This window comes from Ranitomeya imitator, chromosome 4 (assembly GCF_032444005.1).
Source record: "Ranitomeya imitator isolate aRanImi1 chromosome 4, aRanImi1.pri, whole genome shotgun sequence".
Classification (NCBI taxonomy): domain Eukaryota; kingdom Metazoa; phylum Chordata; class Amphibia; order Anura; family Dendrobatidae; genus Ranitomeya; species Ranitomeya imitator.
In genome coordinates, this window is record NC_091285.1 from 235,049,998 (window position 1) to 235,073,603 (window position 23,606).

At 42.1% G+C, this 23,606-nt stretch overlaps 1 protein-coding gene across 1 annotated transcript in view; it reads right to left on the reverse strand.

Annotated features, from left to right (window-relative positions):
* LOC138675850 (uncharacterized) overlaps window positions 1-23,606 on the reverse strand; it is a 156,639-nt gene that overhangs the window by 88,000 nt on the left and 45,033 nt on the right. The window contains exons 4-5 of the mRNA XM_069764432.1: window positions 15,939-16,080; window positions 13,177-13,428 (exon numbers count right to left, since the gene is read on the reverse strand). Coding sequence (XP_069620533.1) covers window positions 13,177-13,428; window positions 15,939-16,080 — 394 coding nt within the window. The remainder of the gene's footprint in view (window positions 1-13,176; window positions 13,429-15,938; window positions 16,081-23,606) is intronic.

Consider the following 23,606-nt stretch of genomic DNA (forward strand, 5'->3'; position numbering starts at 1 on the left):
TATGTTAGGCCTTCGAAGCCTGTCTGCGGTCACTCCTTCCACTAGACTTCCACTGACCAGACCACTGCTGCCCGTGTACCCCTGGAACCAATTTAAAAGTGCCTACAGCCAGCCCAAGTTTGTTATGTTAGGCCTTCGAAGCCTGTCTGCGGTCACTCCTTCCACTAGACTTCCACAGACCAGACCACTGCTGCCCGTGTACCCCTGGAACCAATTTAAAAGTGCCTACAGCCAGCCCAAGTTTGTTATGTTAGGCCTTGGAAGCCTGTCTGCGGTCACTCCTTCCACTAGACTTCCACTGACCAGACCACTGCTGCCCGTGTACCCCTGGAACCAATTTAAAAGTGCCTACAGCCAGCCCAAGTTTGTTATGTTAGGCCTTCGAAGCCTGTCTGCGGTCACTCCTTCCACTAGACTTCCACTGACCAGACCACTGCTGCCCGTGTACCCCTGGAACCAATTTAAAAGTGCCTACAGCCAGCCCAAGTTTGTTATGTTAGGCCTTCGAAGCCTGTCTGCGGTCACTCCTTCCACTAGACTTCCACAGACCAGACCACTGCTGCCCGTGTACCCCTGGAACCAATTTAAAAGTGCCTACAGCCAGCCCAAGTTTGTTATGTTAGGCCTTGGAAGCCTGTCTGCGGTCACTCCTTCCACTAGACTTCCACTGACCAGACCACTGCTGCCCGTGTACCCCTGGAACCAATTTAAAAGTGCCTACAGCCAGCCCAAGTTTGTTATGTTAGGCCTTCGAAGCCTGTCTGCGGTCACTCCTTCCACTAGACTTCCACTGACCAGACCACTGCTGCCCGTGTACCCCTGGAACCAATTTAAAAGTGCCTACAGCCAGCCCAAGTTTGTTATGTTAGGCCTTCGAAGCCTGTCTGCGGTCACTCCTTCCACTAGACTTCCACTGACCAGACCACTGCTGCCCGTGTACCCCTGCAACCAATTTAAAAGTGCCTACAGCCAGCCCAAGTTTGTTATGTTAGGCCTTGGAAGCCTGTCTGCGGTCACTCCTTCCACTAGACTTCCACTGACCAGACCACTGCTGCCCGTGTACCCCTGGAACCAATTTAAAAGTGCCTACAGCCAGCCCAAGTTTGTTATGTTAGGCCTTCGAAGCCTGTCTGCGGTCACTCCTTCCACTAGACTTCCACTGACCAGACCACTGCTGCCCGTGTACCCCTGGAACCAATTTAAAAGTGCCTACAGCCAGCCCAAGTTTGTTATGTTAGGCCTTCGAAGCCTGTCTGCGGTCACTCCTTCCACTAGACTTCCACTGACCAGACCACTGCTGCCCGTGTACCCCTGGAACCAATTTAAAAGTGCCTACAGCCAGCCCAAGTTTGTTATGTTAGGCCTTCGAAGCCTGTCTGCGGTCACTCCTTCCACTAGACTTCCACTGACCAGACCACTGCTGCCCGTGTACCCCTGCAACCAATTTAAAAGTGCCTACAGCCAGCCCAAGTTTGTTATGTTAGGCCTTCGAAGCCTGTCTGCGGTCACTCCTTCCACTAGACTTCCACTGACCAGACCACTGCTGCCCGTGTACCCCTGCAACCAATTTAAAAGTGCCTACAGCCAGCCCAAGTTTGTTATGTTAGGCCTTGGAAGCCTGTCTGCGGTCACTCCTTCCACTAGACTTCCACTGACCAGACCACTGCTGCCCGTGTACCCCTGGAACCAATTTAAAAGTGCCTACAGCCAGCCCAAGTTTGTTATGTTAGGCCTTCGAAGCCTGTCTGCGGTCACTCCTTCCACTAGACTTCCACTGACCAGACCACTGCTGCCCGTGTACCCCTGGAACCAATTTAAAAGTGCCTACAGCCAGCCCAAGTTTGTTATGTTAGGCCTTCGAAGCCTGTCTGCGGTCACTCCTTCCACTAGACTTCCACTGACCAGACCACTGCTGCCCGTGTACCCCTGGAACCAATTTAAAAGTGCCTACAGCCAGCCCAAGTTTGTTATGTTAGGCCTTGGAAGCCTGTCTGCGGTCACTCCTTCCACTAGACTTCCACTGACCAGACCACTGCTGCCCGTGTACCCCTGGAACCAATTTAAAAGTGCCTACAGCCAGCCCAAGTTTGTTATGTTAGGCCTTCGAAGCCTGTCTGCGGTCACTCCTTCCACTAGACTTCCACAGACCAGACCACTGCTGCCCGTGTACCCCTGGAACCAATTTAAAAGTGCCTACAGCCAGCCCAAGTTTGTTATGTTAGGCCTTCGAAGCCTGTCTGCGGTCACTCCTTCCACTAGACTTCCACAGACCAGACCACTGCTGCCCGTGTACCCCTGGAACCAATTTAAAAGTGCCTACAGCCAGCCCAAGTTTGTTATGTTAGGCCTTGGAAGCCTGTCTGCGGTCACTCCTTCCACTAGACTTCCACTGACCAGACCACTGCTGCCCATGTACCCCTGGAACAAATTTAAAAGTGCCTACAGCCAGCCCAAGTTTGTTATGTTAGGCCTTCGAAGCCTGTCTGCGTCCCGTTCTTTCAACTACAACTACACTGACCAGGCCACTGATGGCCGTGTTCCCCTGGAACCAATTTTAACTTGCCTACAGCCAGCCCAATGTTAGGCCTTTGATGCCTGTCTGCCGTCACTCCTTCCACTAGGCCTCCACTGACCTGTCTATTGCTGCCCATGTACCCCTTGAACCAACATCATTAAATATAAAAAAAATTAATTTGATTATAAAAAATAAGATCGTGTTGAGATCTCAAATGCAGACATTTTAACAATCAAAACAAACACACAACAAATATCTGGAACTGTACTACAAAGGTCCAACAGCTACAATTTCTTTCTCCTGCAAGAAGTTAACTGAAAGTTTTTTGGAGTTGTTAACACAGATATGGCATCCACCGAGTGTTGTCCTGTCGCGTCTCCTTTAAATTATTTCCAATAAGATGTTAAACTATTAATTTAATAAAATCAATAATTAAAAAAATAATTGAGTAAGTCAAAAGCACATTGCAAATAAACATTAATTACAAATCAAGAAGCATGGCGCGTCCGAGGGTGAGTAGATACCGAATAAGAATATAATCACCCTCGGACGCGCAATGCTTATTTACAACAGCCTTCCTTCCTAAGAATCAGCCCTTCCGTGGTGTAGAGAGAGGTTGTGTTACACTCCAAGGTGTTCCCCAGGTTGCCTTTCCTGAGCTTCGATCTTCCGGCTCTCGTTTAGTAGCTGTTGGAAACTACGCTGCATTAGGCCTACTAATTGTGTATGGGTGAAACAGTGGCGCATCTGCGGTCCCTCCTTCCACTAGGCCTCCACTGACCTGTCTACTGCGGCCCGTGTACCCCTTGAACCAACCTAATAAAATATTTAAAAAATTAATTTGATTATAAAAAATAAGATCGTGTTGAGATCTCAAATGCAGACATTTTAACAATCAAAACAAACACACAACAAATATCTGGAACTGTACTACAAAGGTCCAACAGCTACAATTTCTTTCTCCTGCAAGAAGTTAACTGAAAGTTTTTTGGAGTTGTTAACACAGATATGGCATCCACCGAGTGTTGTCCTGTCGCGTCTCCTTTAAATTATTTCCAATAAGATGTTAAACTATTAATTTAATAAAATCAATAATTAAAAAAATAATTGAGTAAGTCAAAAGCACATTGCAAATAAACATTAATTACAAATCAAGAAGCATGGCGCGTCCGAGGGTGAGTAGATACCGAATAAGAATATAATCACCCTCGGACGCGCAATGCTTATTTACAACAGCCTTCCTTCCTAAGAATCAGCCCTTTCGTGGTGTAGAGAGAGGTTGTGTTACACTCCAAGGTGTTCCCCGGGTTGCCTTTCATGAGCTTCGATCTTCCGGCTCTCGTTTAGTAGTTGGTGGAAAAGTACACAGCATTAGGCCTACAAAATGGGTATGGGGTGGAGAGAGATGGTGTGTTACACTCCAAGGTGTTCCCCAGGTTGCCTTTCCTGAGCTTCGATCTTCATGCTCTCGTTTAGTAGGTGTCGGAAAGTAGGCTGCATTAGGCCTACAAATTGGGTATGGGGTGGAGAGAGATGGTGTGTTACACTCCAAGGTGTTCCCCAGGTTTCCTTGCCATTGCTTCGGTCTTCCGACTCTCGTTTAGTAGTTGTAGAAAAGTACACAGCATTAGGCCTACAAAATGGGTATGGGGTGGAGAGAGATGGTGTGTTACACTCCAAGGTGTTCCCCAGGTTGCCTTTCCTGAGCTTCTATCTTCAGGCTCTCATTAAATTGTGGTTAAATGGAACAACTGCATTTGGCGTACTAGTTGGTTTGGGGCCTACTATCGGTGTCTGCCACTCCTTGCTGTTCTCCTCCACTGAACAAAGCTGTGCCGCCTGTTTACTACGGTTGCCAATTTTGAACTGCATTTCGACTACTTACTGATTTGGCCCTACTCTCTGTGTCAGCCTCTCATTCCAGTTGTCCTCCACTGCAATGCCCCCTGGTTATTCCTGTGTTACCAATTTTGAACTGCATTTAGCCCACTTTCTTCTTTGGGCCTATATCTGTGTTTCCTCCTCATCCTGCCCATTGCCCAGCCAGTGATAGATGAGTCTGCTGGTACATTGACCCATAACGCAACATTCCCCGTGCACGCTACACAACAACATTGTGACCCTGCTGAAAGTCAGGTTGCTCTTCCCGCATACCATACCACCTTACACGGGGACAAAGAGGAAGGTGCAGATGAAAGTGCAGGTTCCTTCATCAGGTGGGGGGAGGAATACTAGTTGGCGACGTCACTGGCACAGGGCCTCTCATAGTACGCAAAAGTGTTGCTGCCGGTGGGAGGCGCCCCCGCCGTGCAAACACACCGCTGTACTTTGAGGGGCCCTGTGCCAGTGCCAATGCCAACGAGTGGGCCCCCCCTGCTTGCTCAGGTTCACAGCACTTGCAAAGTTGAAATACTTACCTCTCCCTGCTCCACTGCCGTGACGTGGTCCAGATTTCCTGGGCCCACTAATTACTTGAACCAGCCCTACCCCCCACAACTTTAGCCAAATGACCCCCAATTTCAAATGCCTTCCAATTATTATAAGGTAAATTACGCTTGACAAGCTTCATTAAGAAGAATGGATGGTTTTGACATTAAAATGGGCACTCTAGGTGTTTTCCTGGCCCCCACTCACTGCCGACTATGCTGCCCCATTGACTTGCATTGGGTTTCGTGTTTCGGTCGATCCCGACTTTACGTCATAATCGGCCGATTTCACTCGACCCGACTTTGGACATAGTCGGGTTTCGCAAAACCCGGCTCGACTCTAAAAAGGTCAAGGTCGCTCAACTCTAGTCACCACCGGTGAGTGGGGGGAGGTGATCTGGTGCCTCCGGACAACGATTTACCTTCTGTTTTCAATACGGCCCTCTGGATAGAGAAATAAGAGCGTCTATTCGGAGGCACTGGCATGTATTGGAGAGAGATAGAGATCTCATGGGGAGGACCATGGGGGGCCTTTTAGTATCCAATAGACGAAGTGCATGTACCAGAGATTCGCTAGTCCATAATCGGATCATGAAAGAGAGATCTACATGGTTAGAACGTACCACACCAGTGGGAAATTACCGCTGCGGTCACTGTCGGTTTTGTCAGTTTCATGTGCAAGGTCCTACGGTACACATTGGCCCCATTATGCATCAAGTACGGCACTTCATTTCATGTAAGACACAATACGTGGTGTATGTAGTCTTCTGTCCTTGCCAGAGGTTCTACATCGGTAAGACGATTCGCTGCCTATATGTACGCTTCCGTGAACACTTTAAATCTATTGCAACTGGGAAAGGTGTCCCTAGATTAATTGAGCACATAAGGGAAGAACATCAGGGTAACCCAGAGGTATTAAGGTTTGCAGGCCTTGAAAGAGTTAATCTACCAATGCAGGGTGGTGATCTGCATAGAATCCTATTGAGGCAAGAAACTAAATGGATTATACGGACAAGAGCTACTGGTGCAGCAGGGCTCAATGATCGTGTTGATATGTCTGTTTTTTTATAAAATGCTAACATTGTCATTGATTATTGTTGCTGCTCTGTTTTGATTTTCATTGTCATCCTAGATCGATCCCTCTCTTGTTCTCTTATGCTTTGTACAAGTCATGTCAGTGAGTATTTGCTAGCCGCCTACATTTTTCTCTGTCTTTTTTTTTTTTCCTGATGAGTGAGATAATTTCAGGTGTGGATTCTGTAGTTTACCTTTGAATAGAGGACACTATCAGCATTCTAGATAGATTGGACAGTTATAATTGGTTACCATTATTATTCTATATTGCCGTATGTAATAAGGTGCTCTAACTGTGGTTGTTTTTAATTGTTTTGTTTTTGTGTCAATTTAACACGCACTGTGCACTTTGGGTGTTTCGGGGGGAGGTGGCGCGGGAGGAGCCGGTTGTTTCTTACCTGCTTATCTAGGTGTCACTTCCTCCTGGACACAGACCCGTGGAAGCGTTCGGTATTAGCGCGAAACGGCCGTCGTCGTCTTGCCTGTCGCACTCCCTCTCTCACTCCCTCCCTTGAACCGCGATGATGTTTTGGTATATGCTCCACTAAAGGACATTTGAATTGCCACTGATTGGTGAGTGCTATTGCGTTTTTCTACTTTTTTATTTATATGGACACTTTGTTTCACGCAAGTACCGCCTTTCAGCTGACCGGACTACCTATTGTTGGGAAACTCTCCACATCGAGTTATTAATCTCTGGAAAGTCGAGCTGTGTCGCTTACTTTTTTTTTTTTTTTTTTTTTCTTTTCTTGGTTTGTAACCGTGATGTTATCGCAGGTCCTTCGCACACAACTGTTATGAACTGGTGATTCAGAAACACAATAGACCTGGTGATTAAGAGCACACAAAGTGACCTGATAGTTACGAATAACATAGGACGAGCTCTGAGACGTGGGAACTCTGCTGACCGCAATCCCTAATCCTATCACACCACACTAGAGGTAGCCGTGGAGCGCTCCTGACCAGACCTAGGCGCCTCGGGCACAGCCTGAGAAACTAGCTAGCCCTGAAGATAGAAAAATAAGCCTACCTTGCCTCAGAGAAATTCCCCAAAGGAAAAGGCAGCCCCCCACATATAATGACTGTGAGTAAAGATGAAAATACAAACACAGAGATGAAATAGGTTTTAGTAAAGTGAGGCCCGACTTACTGATTAGACCGAGGATAGTAAAGATAGCTTTGCGGTCAGCACAAAAACCTACAAACAACCACGCAGAGGGCGCAAAAAGACCTTCCGTACCGACTAACGGCACGGAGGTGCTCCCTCTGCGTCCCAGAGCTTCCAGCAAGCAAGAAAAACCAATATAGCAAGCTGGACAGAAAAAATAGCAAACAAAAGTAACACAAGCAAAACTTAGCTTATGCAGGGCAGACAGGCCACAAGACGATCCAGGAGAGAGCAAGACCAATGCTGGAACATTGACTGGAGGCAAGGAACAAAGCACTAGGTGGAGTTAAATAGAGCAGCACCTAACGACTTAACCTTGTCACCTGAGGAAGGAAACTCAGAAGCCGCAGCCCCACTCACATCCACCAGAGGAAGCTCATAGACAGAACCAGCCGAAGTACCACTCATGACCACAGGAGGGAGCTTGACCACAGAATTCACAACACACAGCATCCCGGGGAACGGAAGGCACCGCGTGCACCGCTGAGAGGCGGGAAGACTCCGGGGGCCATCAGAAGGTAAGTATATCACTTTTTTTTTTTTTATTCTTTTTTTTATCAGTGATATGGTGTCCAGTCTGTGGAGGAGAGTCTCCTCTCTTCCACCCTGGGTACCATCCACACATGATCCGCTTACTTCCCGCATGGTGGGCATAGCCCCATGCGGGGATTAAGCGGATCATTGCATTCCCATGTGTACAAAATACCCGCGATTCCGCAAATTAATGAACATGCTGCGTTTTTTTCCAGAATGCATTTCCGCTCAGGAAAAAAAAGCAGCATGTGCATACAAAATGCAGATTGCATTCTATTAATAGGATGCTTAATGTGAGCATTTTTTTCACAGTTTTATCACGTTTTTATAGTGAAAAAATGCGAAAAAAAACGCGAAAAATCCAGAACATGTGCACACAGCCTAACAGTCACACCCATGACACAGTACAAGCAAGGCAATGTTTCCTATCCTTTCCCTGCAGCCTCAGAATTCTGCACGCCACCAGCTCCTACCCTGGTCCCCAACCCAATATTTCTTCTGGGGACAATCCCACAGAGCCAATGTCCATCCACGCTACCCATCAAGCTAGGGCAGCTTTTATTCCCCCCCCCCCCCCCCCCGGCCAGGGGATCCTCTGTCATCACTATGGAGCATGTCTCGCCCTGGGCAAGCCCACCCAGGCTCTACCCTAAAGGCTGGAAATCCTTTCCCTATATCCCGGGGCTTTGGACCATCCCCCTCTAACTCCTCCAAACTGTTTAACCCTTTTGTAACCCATTCTGTCTCTGAGCTAAAGCACATAGGTACAAATACATTTACATTAATAGAACATTAACCCCTTCACCCCCGTAGCTTTTTTTGTTTTTTCATTTTCGTTTTTCACTCCCCTTCGTTCCAGAGCCATAACTTTTTTATTTTTCTGTCAATATGGCCATTAGGAGGCTTATTTTTTGTGGGACGAGTTGTACTTTTGAAAGATACCATTGGTTTTACCATGTCGTGTAACAGAAAACGGGAAAAAAATCCAAGTGCGATGAAATTGCAAAAAGAGTGCAATCCCACACTTGTTTTTAGTTTGGCTTTTTTTGCTGCGTTCACTAAATGCTAAGCCATTATGATTCTCCAGGTCATAGACACCAAACATGTCTAGGTTCTCTTTTATCTAAGTGGTGAAAAAAAATTCCAAAATTTGCTAAAAAAATGCGCAATTTTCTGATAACGGTAGCGTCTCCATTTTTCGTGATCTGGGCTCGGGTGAGAGCTTATTTTTTATGAACCTAGCTGACGTTTTTAATGATACCATTTTGGTGCAGATATGCTCTTTCTCATTATTGCATTTTAATGCAATGTTGCGGTGACCAAAAAACTTAATTTTGACATTTTGATTTTTTTCTCACTACGCCGTATAGGGCGTTTCTGAACATGACGATACCAAATATCTGTAGGTTTGATTTTATTTTTCATTGATTTATTTTGATTGGGGTGAAAGGGGGGTGATTTAAACTTTTATTTTTTTAATATTTTCTTTATATTTTTAAACACATTTTTTTTAATTTTGGCATGCTTCAATAGCCTTTATGGGAGGCTAGAAGCATACACTACTCGATCGCCTCTGCTACAGTACATAGAGGTGATGCACAGATCACCTCTATGCAGCAGAATTGCAGGCTTGCTATGTGCGTCGACCACAGGGTGGTGCTCATAGCAATCTGCCATCAACAACAATAGAGGTCTCGAGGAGACCTCTGGTTGTAATGGCAACGCACCGATGATCCCGGATCACGTGACAGGGGTCAGCGGTGCGAGTACTTCCGGCCGCGCGGCCGGCAGTACTTGATAAATGCTGCTGTCAGAGTTTGACAGCGGCATTTAACTAGTTAATGGGCATGGGCGGATCGCGATTCCACTCGCGCCCATTGTGCGCACATGTCAGCTGTTGAAAATAGCTGACATGTCGCGGCTTTGAGGTGGGCTCGCACTATTCCGCTATTCGCACTATTCCATCAACTGTCAGAAAGGGGTTAAGATAACATCAGAAAACCGCACATTATATTAATAAAGCGTTAGGAAGCCGCACATGACACATGTATTTAGTATTCAGGAGAGAGGAGGCACTTGAGAGTCCCTGCCACCTCATTACAGAGGGAAGAGCGTGAGATGAGTGATGTTTATTTTATTTTGCAATCTCAGGAGCTGTAAGGAACCTTATACTGAGTGGTGGGTGGGTCATGGGACGTCATAATGAGTGGTGGCAGTGGATGATATACTGAGTGGAATGTGGTCTGTTGGGTACATTATACTAAGGGGGTTGTGGGCTGTGATGGACACCATGCTGAGTAGGGTGAATGGTAGGCTGTAAGACCATTATACTGAGTGGTGGACTGGCAACAAGGGACATCATACTGAGTTGTAGGCTAGCATTGGGGCCATCATACTGAGTGGGGGACTGGCATTGGTGATAATCATGCTGAGATGTAATTATACTGTGTAAGGGCCTGTGGGGGCTATGATACTGGGTGGGGGGCTTTGGGGCTGAAGAGGATGATAATACTGAGTGGAGGCTGTGGGAGCATCATAGTGGGGGCTGTGGGAGCATCATACTAAAAGGCCATTATATTGTGTAGGGTGTTTTGGGGGCAATTGTACTGTTCGGGGATATCATATTGATTGATGACTGTGGTAGCTATCATACTGACAAATGTGGGGGTATTACATTCTGTGTTTGTGGGTGGGGGCATTTTTTAGATAATCAAACTCTATAATGTCCGTGAAATGGGTTTCATTGGTGAGAACATTAAGGGACTTCCAGAAGGGCATAATTACTGTGTATGTGCTGCAATACATGTCTCTCTCCCTGTTTATAAAAGTTGGATGATATGACACTACCTACTCAGCTGAAAACATTTTTTAGAGATGGGATGGGCCCATTTAAACCATTTGCTATGGAGCCCCATGCGTTTTATATGCAACTCTGCATCAGAGGCATAATTACAAGGACTGGTAGCATCATTATACAGTAGATGACACAGGATCCATCATTCATAAGGAAATGTCACAGCTCACTTTCTGTGCCTCCCTTCACAATGACCATTGACCAGTTTAGAGAATGCTTAGAAAGCTCTCCGGCAGAAATCAGTGAGTCAGAGCTAGTCTATTGGTGTCCATGTAGGTGTGACATCTGAAAAATGAGCTGTAAAGAATAGGAAGTATGAGTCTATAAGGCTGCCGTCACACTAGCAGTATTTGGTCAGTATTTTACATCAGTATTTGTAAGCCAAAACCAGGAGTGGGTGATAAATCCAGAAGTGGTGCATATGTTTCTATTATACTTTTCCTCTAATTGTTCCACTCCTGGTTTTGGCTTACAGATACTGGTGTAATATACTGACCAAATACTGCTAGTGTGACAGCAGCCTAATAGTTGGCTTAGTGGCCACTGGCCAGTTTGAAAATTTTAACATTTCTAAAACAAATTATTTTGTCAATGCTGCAATAAAGGACCGTGACATAAAAATGAATAATAGTCACAATGAACCACTATGTTCATTAAAAAAAATCCCCATGTTTTTACAGGAAATATGAATTTGAAAAACGTCTTTTTCTCTTAAAAAGTGGTATTGCAAAAGACTGTCTATCTGCACAGAACATGACATAATAATTTCCTGCACACCTTTTGTTATCATAGCCATCTATGCAAGATCTGTATCAGTCAGGTAAGTCATTTGCAGTTCTAGGCTGTTAAGGTACCTTCACACATAACGATATTGTTAACGATATCGTTGCTTTTTGTGACGTAGCAACGATATCGTTAATGAAATCGTTATGTGTGACAGCGACCAACGATCAGGCCCCTGCTGGGAGATCGTTGGTCGCTGAATAAAGTCCAGAACTTTATTTCGTCGCTGTACTCCTGCTGACATCGCTGGATCGGCGTGTGTGACACCGATCCAGCGATGTCTTCACTGGTAACCAGGGTAAACATCGGGTAACTAAGCGCAGGGCCGCCCTTAGTAACCCGATGTTTACCCTGGTTACCATCCTAAAAGTAAAAAAAAACAAACGCTACATACTTACCTACAGCCGTCTGTCCTCCAGCGCTGTGCTCTGCTCTCCTCCTGTTCTGGCTGTGAGCGTCGGTCAGCCGGAAAGCAGAGCGGTGACGTCACCGCTCTGCTTTCCGGCCGCTGTGCTCACAGACAGTACAGGAGGAGTGCAGAGCACAGCGCTGGAGGACAGACGGCTGTAGGTAAGTATGTAGCGTTTGTTTTTTTTTACTTTTAGGATGGTAACCAGGGTAAACATCGGGTTACTAAGCGCGGCCCTGCGCTTAGTTACCCGATGTTTACCCTGGTTACCGGCATCGTTGGTCGCTGGAGAGCTGTCTGTGTGACAGCTCTCCAGCGACCAAACAGCGACGCTGCAGCGATCCGGATCGTTGTCGGTATCGCTGCAGCGTCGCTTAATGTGAAGGTACCTTTACAGTCGGCAAAGTTTCTTCTTCGTAATCTCATTGACAGACTTTGTTTTACATAGAGTGATCTCTCAATCTGCCAGCTCTATAAATTAGTGTTTCTCACTGGTTATAAGCCAAGTATTCAACCCCCCATCCTAATTAAATAAATTATACCAAAGTACCCTCCAAGGCTCTGATCATTGCCCCCCTAGAGACTTGTCATATATGCTCTGGGGTCCGTTTATTACATTTTGAGAACCAAGGCTGTAGCAATTAATGTTTTGAACATTCTGATATTGTGACATGCATAATATGACATATGAATAACTTGTAGATAACTCTCAATTTAAAAGTAAAAGAGTTTTTTTCTGCTTTTTTAAGGTTTTTTTTTATAGACCTGCAGCAGCGTGTCAAAAAGGAAACACAACATAACATAAAACAACTTGCAAATTGGAAGACAACAGTTTCACATTTGCATTCTTCCAGCTTAAATGGATAACAACTGCAATTGTAAATATTCTGCTGTATTCTGTAGTCAGTGAATTTCCTCCATTCTGTATTCTCTACATAGTGTAAATAAATTCCTAATTCCTAATTGATTTGCATGACCTGGTCCATCAGCCACGTCAATAATCTATTTTCCCTAGGTGGGAGCCCAGAGAACTTCCTCTTACCTGATGGCATACATGGCTCTTCTTTTGATTAGCTGACCGACAATTACATCACGACAGGCAGGCTAATCAAAAGAAGAGCCAAGGATTTACACAGGTAAGAGGCTGTTCCCAGTGTTCCCGGATGGAGGCCAAAGATTATTGACATGGTTGATAGACCTTGTGCTAGGAATTGATTTGCACTAACTCTACTATGAAGCAGTTAGGTGACCGGTTGCCAGTCCGAACTTCACGTTCCGCACACAGACTGTTAATGTCATATGTGTGAAACTGACCTATTATGGTAACTATCGAGAAATGGATTTACTCATTTTCTTGCAAGTGTTAAAATAAAATAATGTAAAATTATGACAATACACATTAAATGCACATACCTGTTTCAACTGTGATATACATTTTCTGAGTCACATTTATAGATCCGGAATAATGTTGTTTCACAACAAATTCAAAATTATAAAGAGATCCTGAGAGCAGATGGTTCACTTCATAAAACTTATCTTCTAGAAGCAAAATGTTACCAAAGTTGTTGGCATTGGAAACAAAAATATCTCCACTAAGCTTGCTCCAGTTGAATGATACTGAAGTAGTAGTCACAACAATGCCTATATCTTGTAACTGGATTGGGTCTTTGTAGAAAAGAAAGAAGAGTTGGTATAAAGTCAAAAACTTATATAAAATCATTTGTATTCAGCCGTACATGTTGTTGTCAGCTTGGTGTAACCCCTTAATCCTTTAAATAGGATCTCAATGGATTTTTTAAATTTAAACTGAATTTGTCCTTTAATGCCTCCAATCGCCGATATTCCACTGATTCTGTAACAGGTTTTATTTGTTTTTCTGTGCCCCTCCATTGTAATGTTATGTTTCCTGATAATAAAGAGCACCCAACATCCTAATTTTCCAAATGGATGTAAACCACAGAACTTCTCTTTGGGCATTTGCCTTTTCCCCTCTATAATGCTTGCCAGTCAAAACACAACTGCGTAATAGAGGAGAAAAAGCAAATACTGACAGAACTGCAGCCTGGATGAGCTCAGTGTGTTCTCGTGAGAACATCGTAGTCACTAGCTATCACTAGTGCATCATCTATAAATAAACCCCAATAAAAGTGCAAGAAAGTCCCTAAATCACACCCTTTTTATTAATTTAAAAATGTATAAATAACATAAGGGCTAAAAAAAAAAGTATAAATACTAGAAAAGAGGTAAAAATCACTGGTGGGCAATAAAGTGCAATATTGATAGTGTCACAAATAAGTGTCAAGTTATCAAGGAAAAGGTGACATTTTAAAAACATTTGCTAAAGTACCATACTAGAATATAGAAAACAAATAATTCATAATAAAAACAAGATTCTAAATACAGTAAAGGCAATAAATAACTTACATTGTTATCAAAATACCTTGACGGTATGGCTATACACTGGCAGGGCATTTTGGTAATAATGCAAGTTATTTTTTGTCTTTAGCCAAACTGCAGGGCTATGACCTTTTTCTGGGTGTCTGCTTCTCCCACTCTATGAAGCAACCATGTTTTGATTGGTCAGCATCATAGAGAGGAAAAAGAAAACACCCACAAAAAAAGTTCTGTGTTGTACGCCCAGTTGGTTGAAGGGAATATTAGCTTATTGGAGCACTATTTATTATGACAGGGTATAGATTTGCAACAGAGGGGCACAAAAGAAAAGGAAAAACTACTCCAGAATCAATGAAGGAGCACTAATTGGAGGAGGTACTTAGTTTATATTAAAAAAAAGATCCAGAGAAAGGTTCGCACAACTGTATAAAAAATCAATCGGCAGTTCAAAAAGTAGGACAATTTGTTTCTCACTTGTCGTCCATGCAATCCGTTTTTTACAGCAGCAGCTTTTAGTCATTTACAAGACCATTTACAGTTGTCTATGTTTCTATGCTACAGAATTGCAATGTATCTGTAATAATCAGATGTTATCCTGTGGCATTTGATTTTTTTCTCACACCCATAAACTTGAATGGGTGAGTCTAATCTGATTTCCAGAGCAAAAATTGTGCATGCTGCTATTTTTTTTTTTCACATACAGATTTGGTCAGTGGAAAAAAAATCTCCATCTGCACTGCTCTTTTGAATAATATTTGTCTGAATGTGATTAATTTTTTTTATGGATAGCACATAGACCAAAAATAACGGTCGTGTGACATAAGGAACAGTTTATTTGGGGGTGCAGCGACAAAAGAATTTTTCACTTTTATTGTCATACAATATGGTACAGTTTCTGCTCATAATCTATTGGGTTCTTTCTTGATCTCGTGTTTTACTATAATTTTTTTTGTAAAAATGAAACATGGCCAAAAAAAAAGTTAAATTTGATACCCTGATTTCCCACTGAAGTAGTAGTTATACAGTATGTATAGACTAACTTTATGCCATTGCATTCTGCCCTTGGATTTCAGAGCATATATTTACTCTGTGTAAACATACCCACCAGCTTTCTCATCTTCACACTTGCTACATCTTTTTGAAAGTTTGTTGTACTTTTTCTGCAATGTTATTTTACATAGAAACAATTCAAATAAAACATTTACTAAAACTTCATCTTTGAAAAAAACAAAAACACGATTGAAGTAAAACTACAAGTAGTTAGGTGTAGATTTTGAAGCATTAATTTTAGAGTCAAACGATAAATTATCACTATAAGGCCTCATTCAGATGTCCACATTTCCTGAATGTATTCTTGCTTTTTTTTCATGGATAGAACGCATACACATTATACTACATGATCACATGTCCGTACTTTTTTTGAAACCAACAGTCCACAAATAAAAAATGAATGTGTCCATCTTTTATCTGATCAATTTTAACCCCCTATGTAAATGGATTCTCTTGCACTTGGATGACATTTGTGTACCATCCATTATTTGTCAGTATTTTTACTGTTTAATAGATAGTGTATTTTTTTTCCCTTATGAGAAAAATGGACGGTATACTAACTGTTAAAACGGTCCATTTTTGCCATATAGAAAAACATAACACTTCCGAACAAGGTCTAAATTGTATGTAATCGAAAAGAAATGGTTGCATTTTGTCTTTTCAACTTTTTTCCAAGGTTTTAACAAAACATCCAAAAAGGAAAACAACTTAATATATATTTGTATACCTACATGTTAAAAATGATCTAACACTTAGCATATTGCCATCTTTCATAGATTTTATGGTGACATTATAAGCATCCTCTTCCTTTAGGTTATTTAATGATATGAATGGACTGTAAACTTGATGGAAAACCATTGAATTCAACACATTCTATGGAGATATAAAATGTGCATTTTACCTTTAAACATTGTGTAATTGTACATGTCTTTGCGACAGAGAAAGACAATGAAAATGAGAAGTAAAATTATATTTAAACATTCAGTTCAATTACATTTTGTAAACATAATGCAATCACACCCGCATGTTATACAGTGGGGCAAAAAAGTATTTAGTCAGTCAGCAATAGTGCAAGTTCCACCACTTAAAAAGATGAGAGGTGTCTGTAATTTACATCATAGGTAGACCTCAACTATGGGAGACAAACTGAGAAAAAAAAATCCAGAAAATCACATTGTCTGTTTTTTTATCATTTTATTTGCATATTATGGTGGAAAATAAGTATTTGGTCAGAAACAAAATTTCATCTCAATACTTTGTAATATATCCTTTGTTGGCAATGACAGAGGTCAAACGTTTTCTGTAAGTCTTCACAAGGTTGCCACACACTGTTGTTGGTATGTTGGCCCATTCCTCCATGCAGATCTCCTCTAGAGCAGTGATGTTTTTGGCTTTTCGCTTGGCAACACGGACTTTTAACTCCCTCCAAAGGTTTTCTATAGGGTTGAGATCTGGAGACTGGCTAGGCCACTCCAGGACCTTGAAATGCTTCTTACGAAGCCACTCCTTCGTTGCCCTGGCGGTGTGCTTTGGATCATTGTCATGTTGAAAGACCCAGCCACGTTTCATCTTCAATGCCCTTGCTGATGGAAGGAGGTTTGCACTCAAAAATCTCACGATACATGGCCCCATTCATTCTTTCATGTACCCAGATCAGTCGTCCTGGCCCCTTTGCAGAGAAACAGCCCCAAAGCATGATGTTTCCACCACCATGCTTTACAGTAGGTATGGTGTTTGATGGATGCAACTCAGTATTCTTTTTCCTCCAAACACGACAAGTTGTGTTTCTACCAAACAGTTCCAGTTTGGTTTCATCAGACCATAGGACATTCTCCCAAAACTCCTCTGGATCATCCAAATGCTCTCTAGCAAACTTCAGATGGGCCCGGACATGTACTGGCTTAAGCAGTGGGACACTGCAGGATCTGAGTCCATGGTGGCGTAGTGTGTTACTTATGGTAGGCCTTGTTACATTGGTCCCAGCTCTCTGCAGTTCATTCACTAGGTCCCCCCGCGTGGTTCTGGGATTTTTGCTCACCGTTCTTGTGATCATTCTGACCCCACGGGGTGGGATTTTGCGTGGAGCCCCAGATCGAGGGAGATTATCAGTGGTCTTGTATGTCTTCCATTTTCTAATTATTGCTCCCACTGTTGATTTCTTCACTCCAAGCTGGTTGGCTATTGCAGATTCAGTCTTCCCAGCCTGGTGCAGGGCTACAATTTTGTTTCTGGTGTCCTTTGACAGCTCTTTGGTCTTCACCATAGTGGAGTTTGGAGTCAGACTGTTTGAGGGTGTGCACAGGTGTCTTTTTATACTGATAACAAGTTTAAACAGGTGCCATTACTACAGGTAATGAGTGGAGGAAAGAGGAGACTCTTAAAGAAGAAGTTACAGGTCTGTGAGAGCCAGAAATCTTGATTGTTTCTGACCAAATACTTATTTTCCACCATAATATGCAAATAAAATGTTAAAAAAACAGACAATGTGATTTTCTGGATTTTTGTTTCTCAGTTTGTCTCCCATAGTTGAGGTCTACCTATGATGTAAATTACAGACGCCTCTCATCTTTTTAAGTGGTGGAACTTGCACTTTGCCCCACTGTATGTGAAATAGTCACCTTTATGCCCAAACTTCTGTTATGACAGCTCAACATTGGAACTATTTTTAATAGACTACTTTATATTCAAATAAATCCTACAAATTAAAAATGCTTAATTAAACATAAAATTAAAAAATAACATTTTAAAATAACATACAAAAAACAAGTAACATTTACATGCTTGTCACTGGGAGGATATTTAGTTAACTTACAACATTTTAAAGGAGGTTTTCTACAGAGCAATTTTAGGGAAAATATAGCAGTTTTTGAGCCAAAGCCATAAGATACTCAGTAGGATTGGGAACCATAAGTAAGTACTTATACTTCCACTAAAGGCTTTTTATAAAAGAACTGCATCAAATATTGCAGTGGCATTTTTCTAAAAATGCTCTGTGAATGTGTAAAAAACCATCCTAGTAGTAACTAACACAAGATGTCTGTATTCAAATCCTACCAATGCTACTAGTTCCAATATTTTTACTATACCCCTCTACATGGCTTATAGGATTTTCTATGCCAGCTCACCACAATGAGTAGCTTTGTCTCAAAGGTCTCTTACCGAGTCAACATGTTCTTTTGCTTTGCACTGATGAGGGGTGAAGACCTTGAAACGTGTCTAAAAATGGTGGTTCTGGTTTGGTTATACAGTTGTGTAAAAAAGTGTTGGCCACATTCCTGATTACCTATTCATTTCCATATTTGTCACACTTATCTGTTTCAGATCACCAAACAAATGTAAATATTAGACAAAGATAATACAAGTAAGCACAAAATGCAGTTTTTAGATGAAGGTCTTTATCATTAAGAAAAACAGAAATCCAAACCTACAGGGCCCTCTGTGAAAAAGTGATTGCCCCACTCATTCCCCTAAAACATAAATTAACCCCTTAATGACCACCAATACGTCTTTTAACTGACCTGAGATATAAGAGAATAGCCTCCCCATACAGGTGACAATCCAGCAGCTGTCGGCTGTCCACTATAGCCGACAACTTGCTGCGTCAGCCACGATCAGTGTTTGCAGCATCCAAATCTGATTAACCCCTTAGATGCTGCTGTCAATAGTGACTACATCATATACAGTAAATGGTTAACAGAGTGTGGGGGCTTCTTTATCCCAATTGGTGCCCTCAGATCATGATTGTGTGGTCCTGATGTCTGCGATGGCAATTCATGGCCAAATAGCGGCCTTAGAGTCTGCTGGCTGTTGTAACCTGTTCAGAAGTTAGAAGCATTTAGGTGGTAAAAATACACATTTTCATTCATGTCATGTCACTGTGCATTAATTCCTGAAAATCACCTGAAGGGTTAATAAACTATATCACTATAGTTTTCAATATGTCAGGGGGTGATGTTTCTAAAATGGTATAACTTTGGGGAGTTTCCCAATATATGGGACCCCAGAGTCACTTCAAGCCTGGATAGGCCCCTAAAAAAATAAATTTTGTAAATTTCCTTGAAAAAAAGAAAAATTACTGCTACATTTTTAAACCTCCTAAAATGATAAGAAAATAAAATAACATTGTACAAACGGTGCTGATGTAAAGCAGACATGAGGGAAATATTATATATTAATGTTTTTCTGTGGTATGACTATCTGGATTAAAGGGATAATCATTCAAAGTTTGAAAATTGCTAATGTTTTAACATTTTTCTCAAATTTCTGATAATTTTTATAAATAAACACAAAACATATTGACCTAAATTTACCATTATCATAAAGTATAATTTGCCACGAAAAAACATTCTCAAAATCACTGGGATTTGTTGAAGCGTTCCAGAATTATTACCACATAAAGTGACAGTGGTGAGATTTCAAAAATTTGGCTCCGTCACTAAGGGGTGTGGTTTATCACATTTTCGGAAGCTGAATTCAAATTTCCTAGCCACACACTGGCCTGATTATTGCCACACCTGTTCTCAATCAAGAAACCACTTAAATTGGACCTGTCTGACGAAGTGAAGTAGACCAAAAGGTCCTCAAAAGCTAGAAAATATGCCACGATCTAAAGAAATTCTAGAACTAATGAGAAACAAAGTAATTGAGATCTATCAGTCTAGAAAAGCTCATAAAGCCATTTCTGAAGCGTTGGAACTCCAGCAAACCACAGTGAGAGCCATTATCCAGAAATGAAGAAAACATGGAACAGTGATGAACCTTCCCATGAGTGACCAGCCGACCAAAATTACCCCAAGAGCACAGCGATGACTCATCCAAGACATCGCAAAAGAACCCAAAACAACATCCAAAGAACTGCAGGCCTCACTTGCCTCAGTTAAGGTCAGTGTTTATGAATCTACCATAAGAAAGAGACTGGGCACAAATGTCCTGCATGGCAGAGTTCCAAGATGAAAACCACTGCAGAGCAATAAGAACATAAAGGTTCTTCTCAGTTTTGCCAGAAAACATCTTAATGATCCCCAAGACTTTTGGGAGAATACTCTGGAACATGTTACCAACAGTAAAGTATAGCGGTGGTAGTGTGATGTGCTTGGGCTGTTTTGCTCCTTCAAGACCTGGAAGACTTGGTGTGGTAAATGGAACCATGAATTATGCTGTGTACCAAAAAATCCTAAAAGAGAATGTTCGGCCATCTATTAGTGACCTGAAGCTGAAGAGCACTTGGTTTAAACAGCAGGACAATGATCCAAAACACACAAGCAAGTCCACCTCTGAATGGGTTAAGAAAAAACAAAATTAAGACTTTGGAGTGGCCTAGTCAATGTCCTGACATTAAACCGATTGAGATGCTGTGGCATGACCTTAAAAAGGAGGTTCATCCTCAGAAACTCTCCAATGTGGCTAAATTAAAACAATTCTCCAAAGATGAGTGGGCCAAAATTCCTCCAGAGTATTGTAAAAGACTCATTGCCAGTCATCGCAAATGGTTAAATACAGTGTTGCTGCTAAAGGGGACCTAACCAGTTATTAAGTTTAGAGGACAATCACTTTTTCACAAAGGGACCTGTAGGTTTGGATTTCTTTTTCCCTTAACAATACCTTCATTTAAAAAGTGCATTTTGTGTTTCCTTATATTATCGTTGTCAATTATTTAAATTTGATGGGGGTTCTGAAACATTTAGGTGTACCAAACATGGAAAAGAATAGGAAATCAGGAAGGGGCAAACACTTTTTCACACAAATGTATATCCTAACTAGAGATGAGTAAATCAATTCAATGTGAATCGAATGTGTGTAGGATTTTAGAAAATTTCTTGGACCTGGGAATTCAAAAAATTTGTGATTCGCACAAATCACTAAAAATACCTTCCACTATTTTATATACTGCAGAAGACTGCATCAGACTGAGACAGCTCATTTGACTTTGGGTGAGACCAAGGGGCTTTCTAATAATGGCCAGCAACTATCACATCAGAAAATATATCACAGCCATCACACAATATTGCACATCACATGGTATAGCACAGGGTATCATAGTCTGCACAAAAGCCGAGGCAGGGAGTGCAGCTAAGCAACAATTCTGTGATAAAACTATTTAGTAAGAAAATTTTACAATAGAAAAGCCAAAAAACCCTATTAATATACTGTACAAACAGTAGGTGACAAAACAGCAGTGAAAAAGTTACCAATCATTTATCCATAGCCATATATGTGGAGGTCACTTTTTTACATTACTATGATTATGTTTAGACTAGATGGTGGCACGATTCTAACGCATCGGGTATTCTAGAATATGTATTTATGTATGTATATAGCAGCCACATAGTATATAGCACAGGCCACGTAGTATATAGGAGCCATGTAGTATATAGCAGACAAATACTACGTGGCCTGTGCTATATACTATGTGGCTGATATATACATACATATTGTAGAATACCCGATGCGTTAATATAGGCCACGCAATATATACCAGTGGCCACGCAGTATATAACACAGCCACATACTATATAACACAGCCCACGCAGTATATAGCAGCCACGCAGTATATAACACAGGCGACGTAGTATATAACACAGGCCACGCAGTATATAACACTGGCCACGTAATATATAGCACAGCCCACGCAGTACATAACACAGGCCATGTAGTATATAACACTGCCTATGTAGTAAATAGCAGCCACGCGGAATCTAACAAAGCCCACGTAGTATACAGCAGTGTGGGCACCAACAGTGGCCACGTAATATATAGCACAGCCCATGCAGTATATAGCAGCCGCATAGTATATAACACTACCAATGTAGTATATAGCAGCCATGCGGTATCTAACACATCCAACCATGTATATACTTCAGCTCCAGATAAATGGTAAAAAACTTTTTCTTTATTGATCCAACGTAATAAAAACAGGATAATCCTTACAGATGGCAGACAGAATAAGTGATCGTGTAGAGAACGGCTACGCGTTTCGACCACAACGGGTCTTACTCATGCCTAGATAATCTCAGAAATGGTAGCTATATATATAGCACCCTAGAACCTATCACAAGCATTTCATCCGTCACATGACTAAATACACAGGTCCTGGAAGTGCATAAAAGACAAATACAGATAGTATGGTAGCTATATATATAGCACCCCAGAACCTATCACAAGCATTTCATCCGTCACATGACTAAATACACAGGTCCTGGAAGTGCATAAAAGACAAATACAGATAGTGCATATAAAAGTAAAATAACGCATACATAAATGCAAAATATAAAATTGTCAAACCTACCTATTGCCCTAATTAGCAATAATGGTAAAGTATTTTGTTTCTTTTATTCATACCCGCGGGGAAGCGAGTGTTCAGACTGTACATCCAAAACGCCTCCCTAGTAAGTAGGCGTCTTTTTATATCACCCCCGCGGCTTTGAGGAAAAACTCTCTCTATGCCATGTACTCTAAGAGCTGCGGTGTCTCCATTATTTGTCATACCGAAGTGTTTGGATACCATTGAGATATTCCTATTAATCATGTTGTAATTTTTTGCGTCCCTGAGATGTTCGGAGACGCGTGTTTTCAACTTTCTTGATGTGCACCATATGTATGAACACTCGCTTCCCCGCGGGTATGAATAAAAGAAACGAAATACTTTACCATTATTGCTAATTAGGGCAATAGGTAGGTTTGACAATTTTATATTTTGCATTTATGTATGCGTTATTTTACTTTTATATGCACTGTATTTGTCTTTTATGCACTTCCAGGACCTGTGTATTTAGTCATGTGACGGATGAAATGCTTGTGATAGGTTCTGGGGTGCTATATATAGCTACTATTTCTGAGATTATCTAGGCATGAGTAAGACCCATTGGGGTCGAAACGCGTAGCCGTTCTCTGCGCGATCATTTATTCTGTCTGCCATCTGTAAGGATTATCCTGTTTTTATTACGTTGGATCAATAAAGAAAAAGTTTTTTACCATTTATCTGGAGCTGAAGTATATACATGGTTGGATCTGCTGCTGCTTGGAGTCCCGGGTCAGGACTTACTTACTCGCGAGACCGCTAAGTCTTCTGGGTAATTTCGCAATGCATCGGCGGACTACGGAGGGTGAGAATAGCAGGTTTATGTTTTTTTATTATTTTTAACAATACATTTTTTTACTATTGATGCCGCATAGGCAGCATCAATTGTAAAAAGTTGGGGACCCACAGGGTTAATAGCAGCGGTTACGGAGTGCGTTACCCGTGGCATAACGCGGTCTGTTACCACCGGCATTAACCCTATGTGAGCGGTGACTGGAGGGGAGTATACGGGAGCCGGGCAGTGACTGTGGGGAGTAAGGAGCGACCATTTTCTTCCTGACTGTGCCCATCGCTGATTGGTCATGGCTGTTTTGCCGCGACT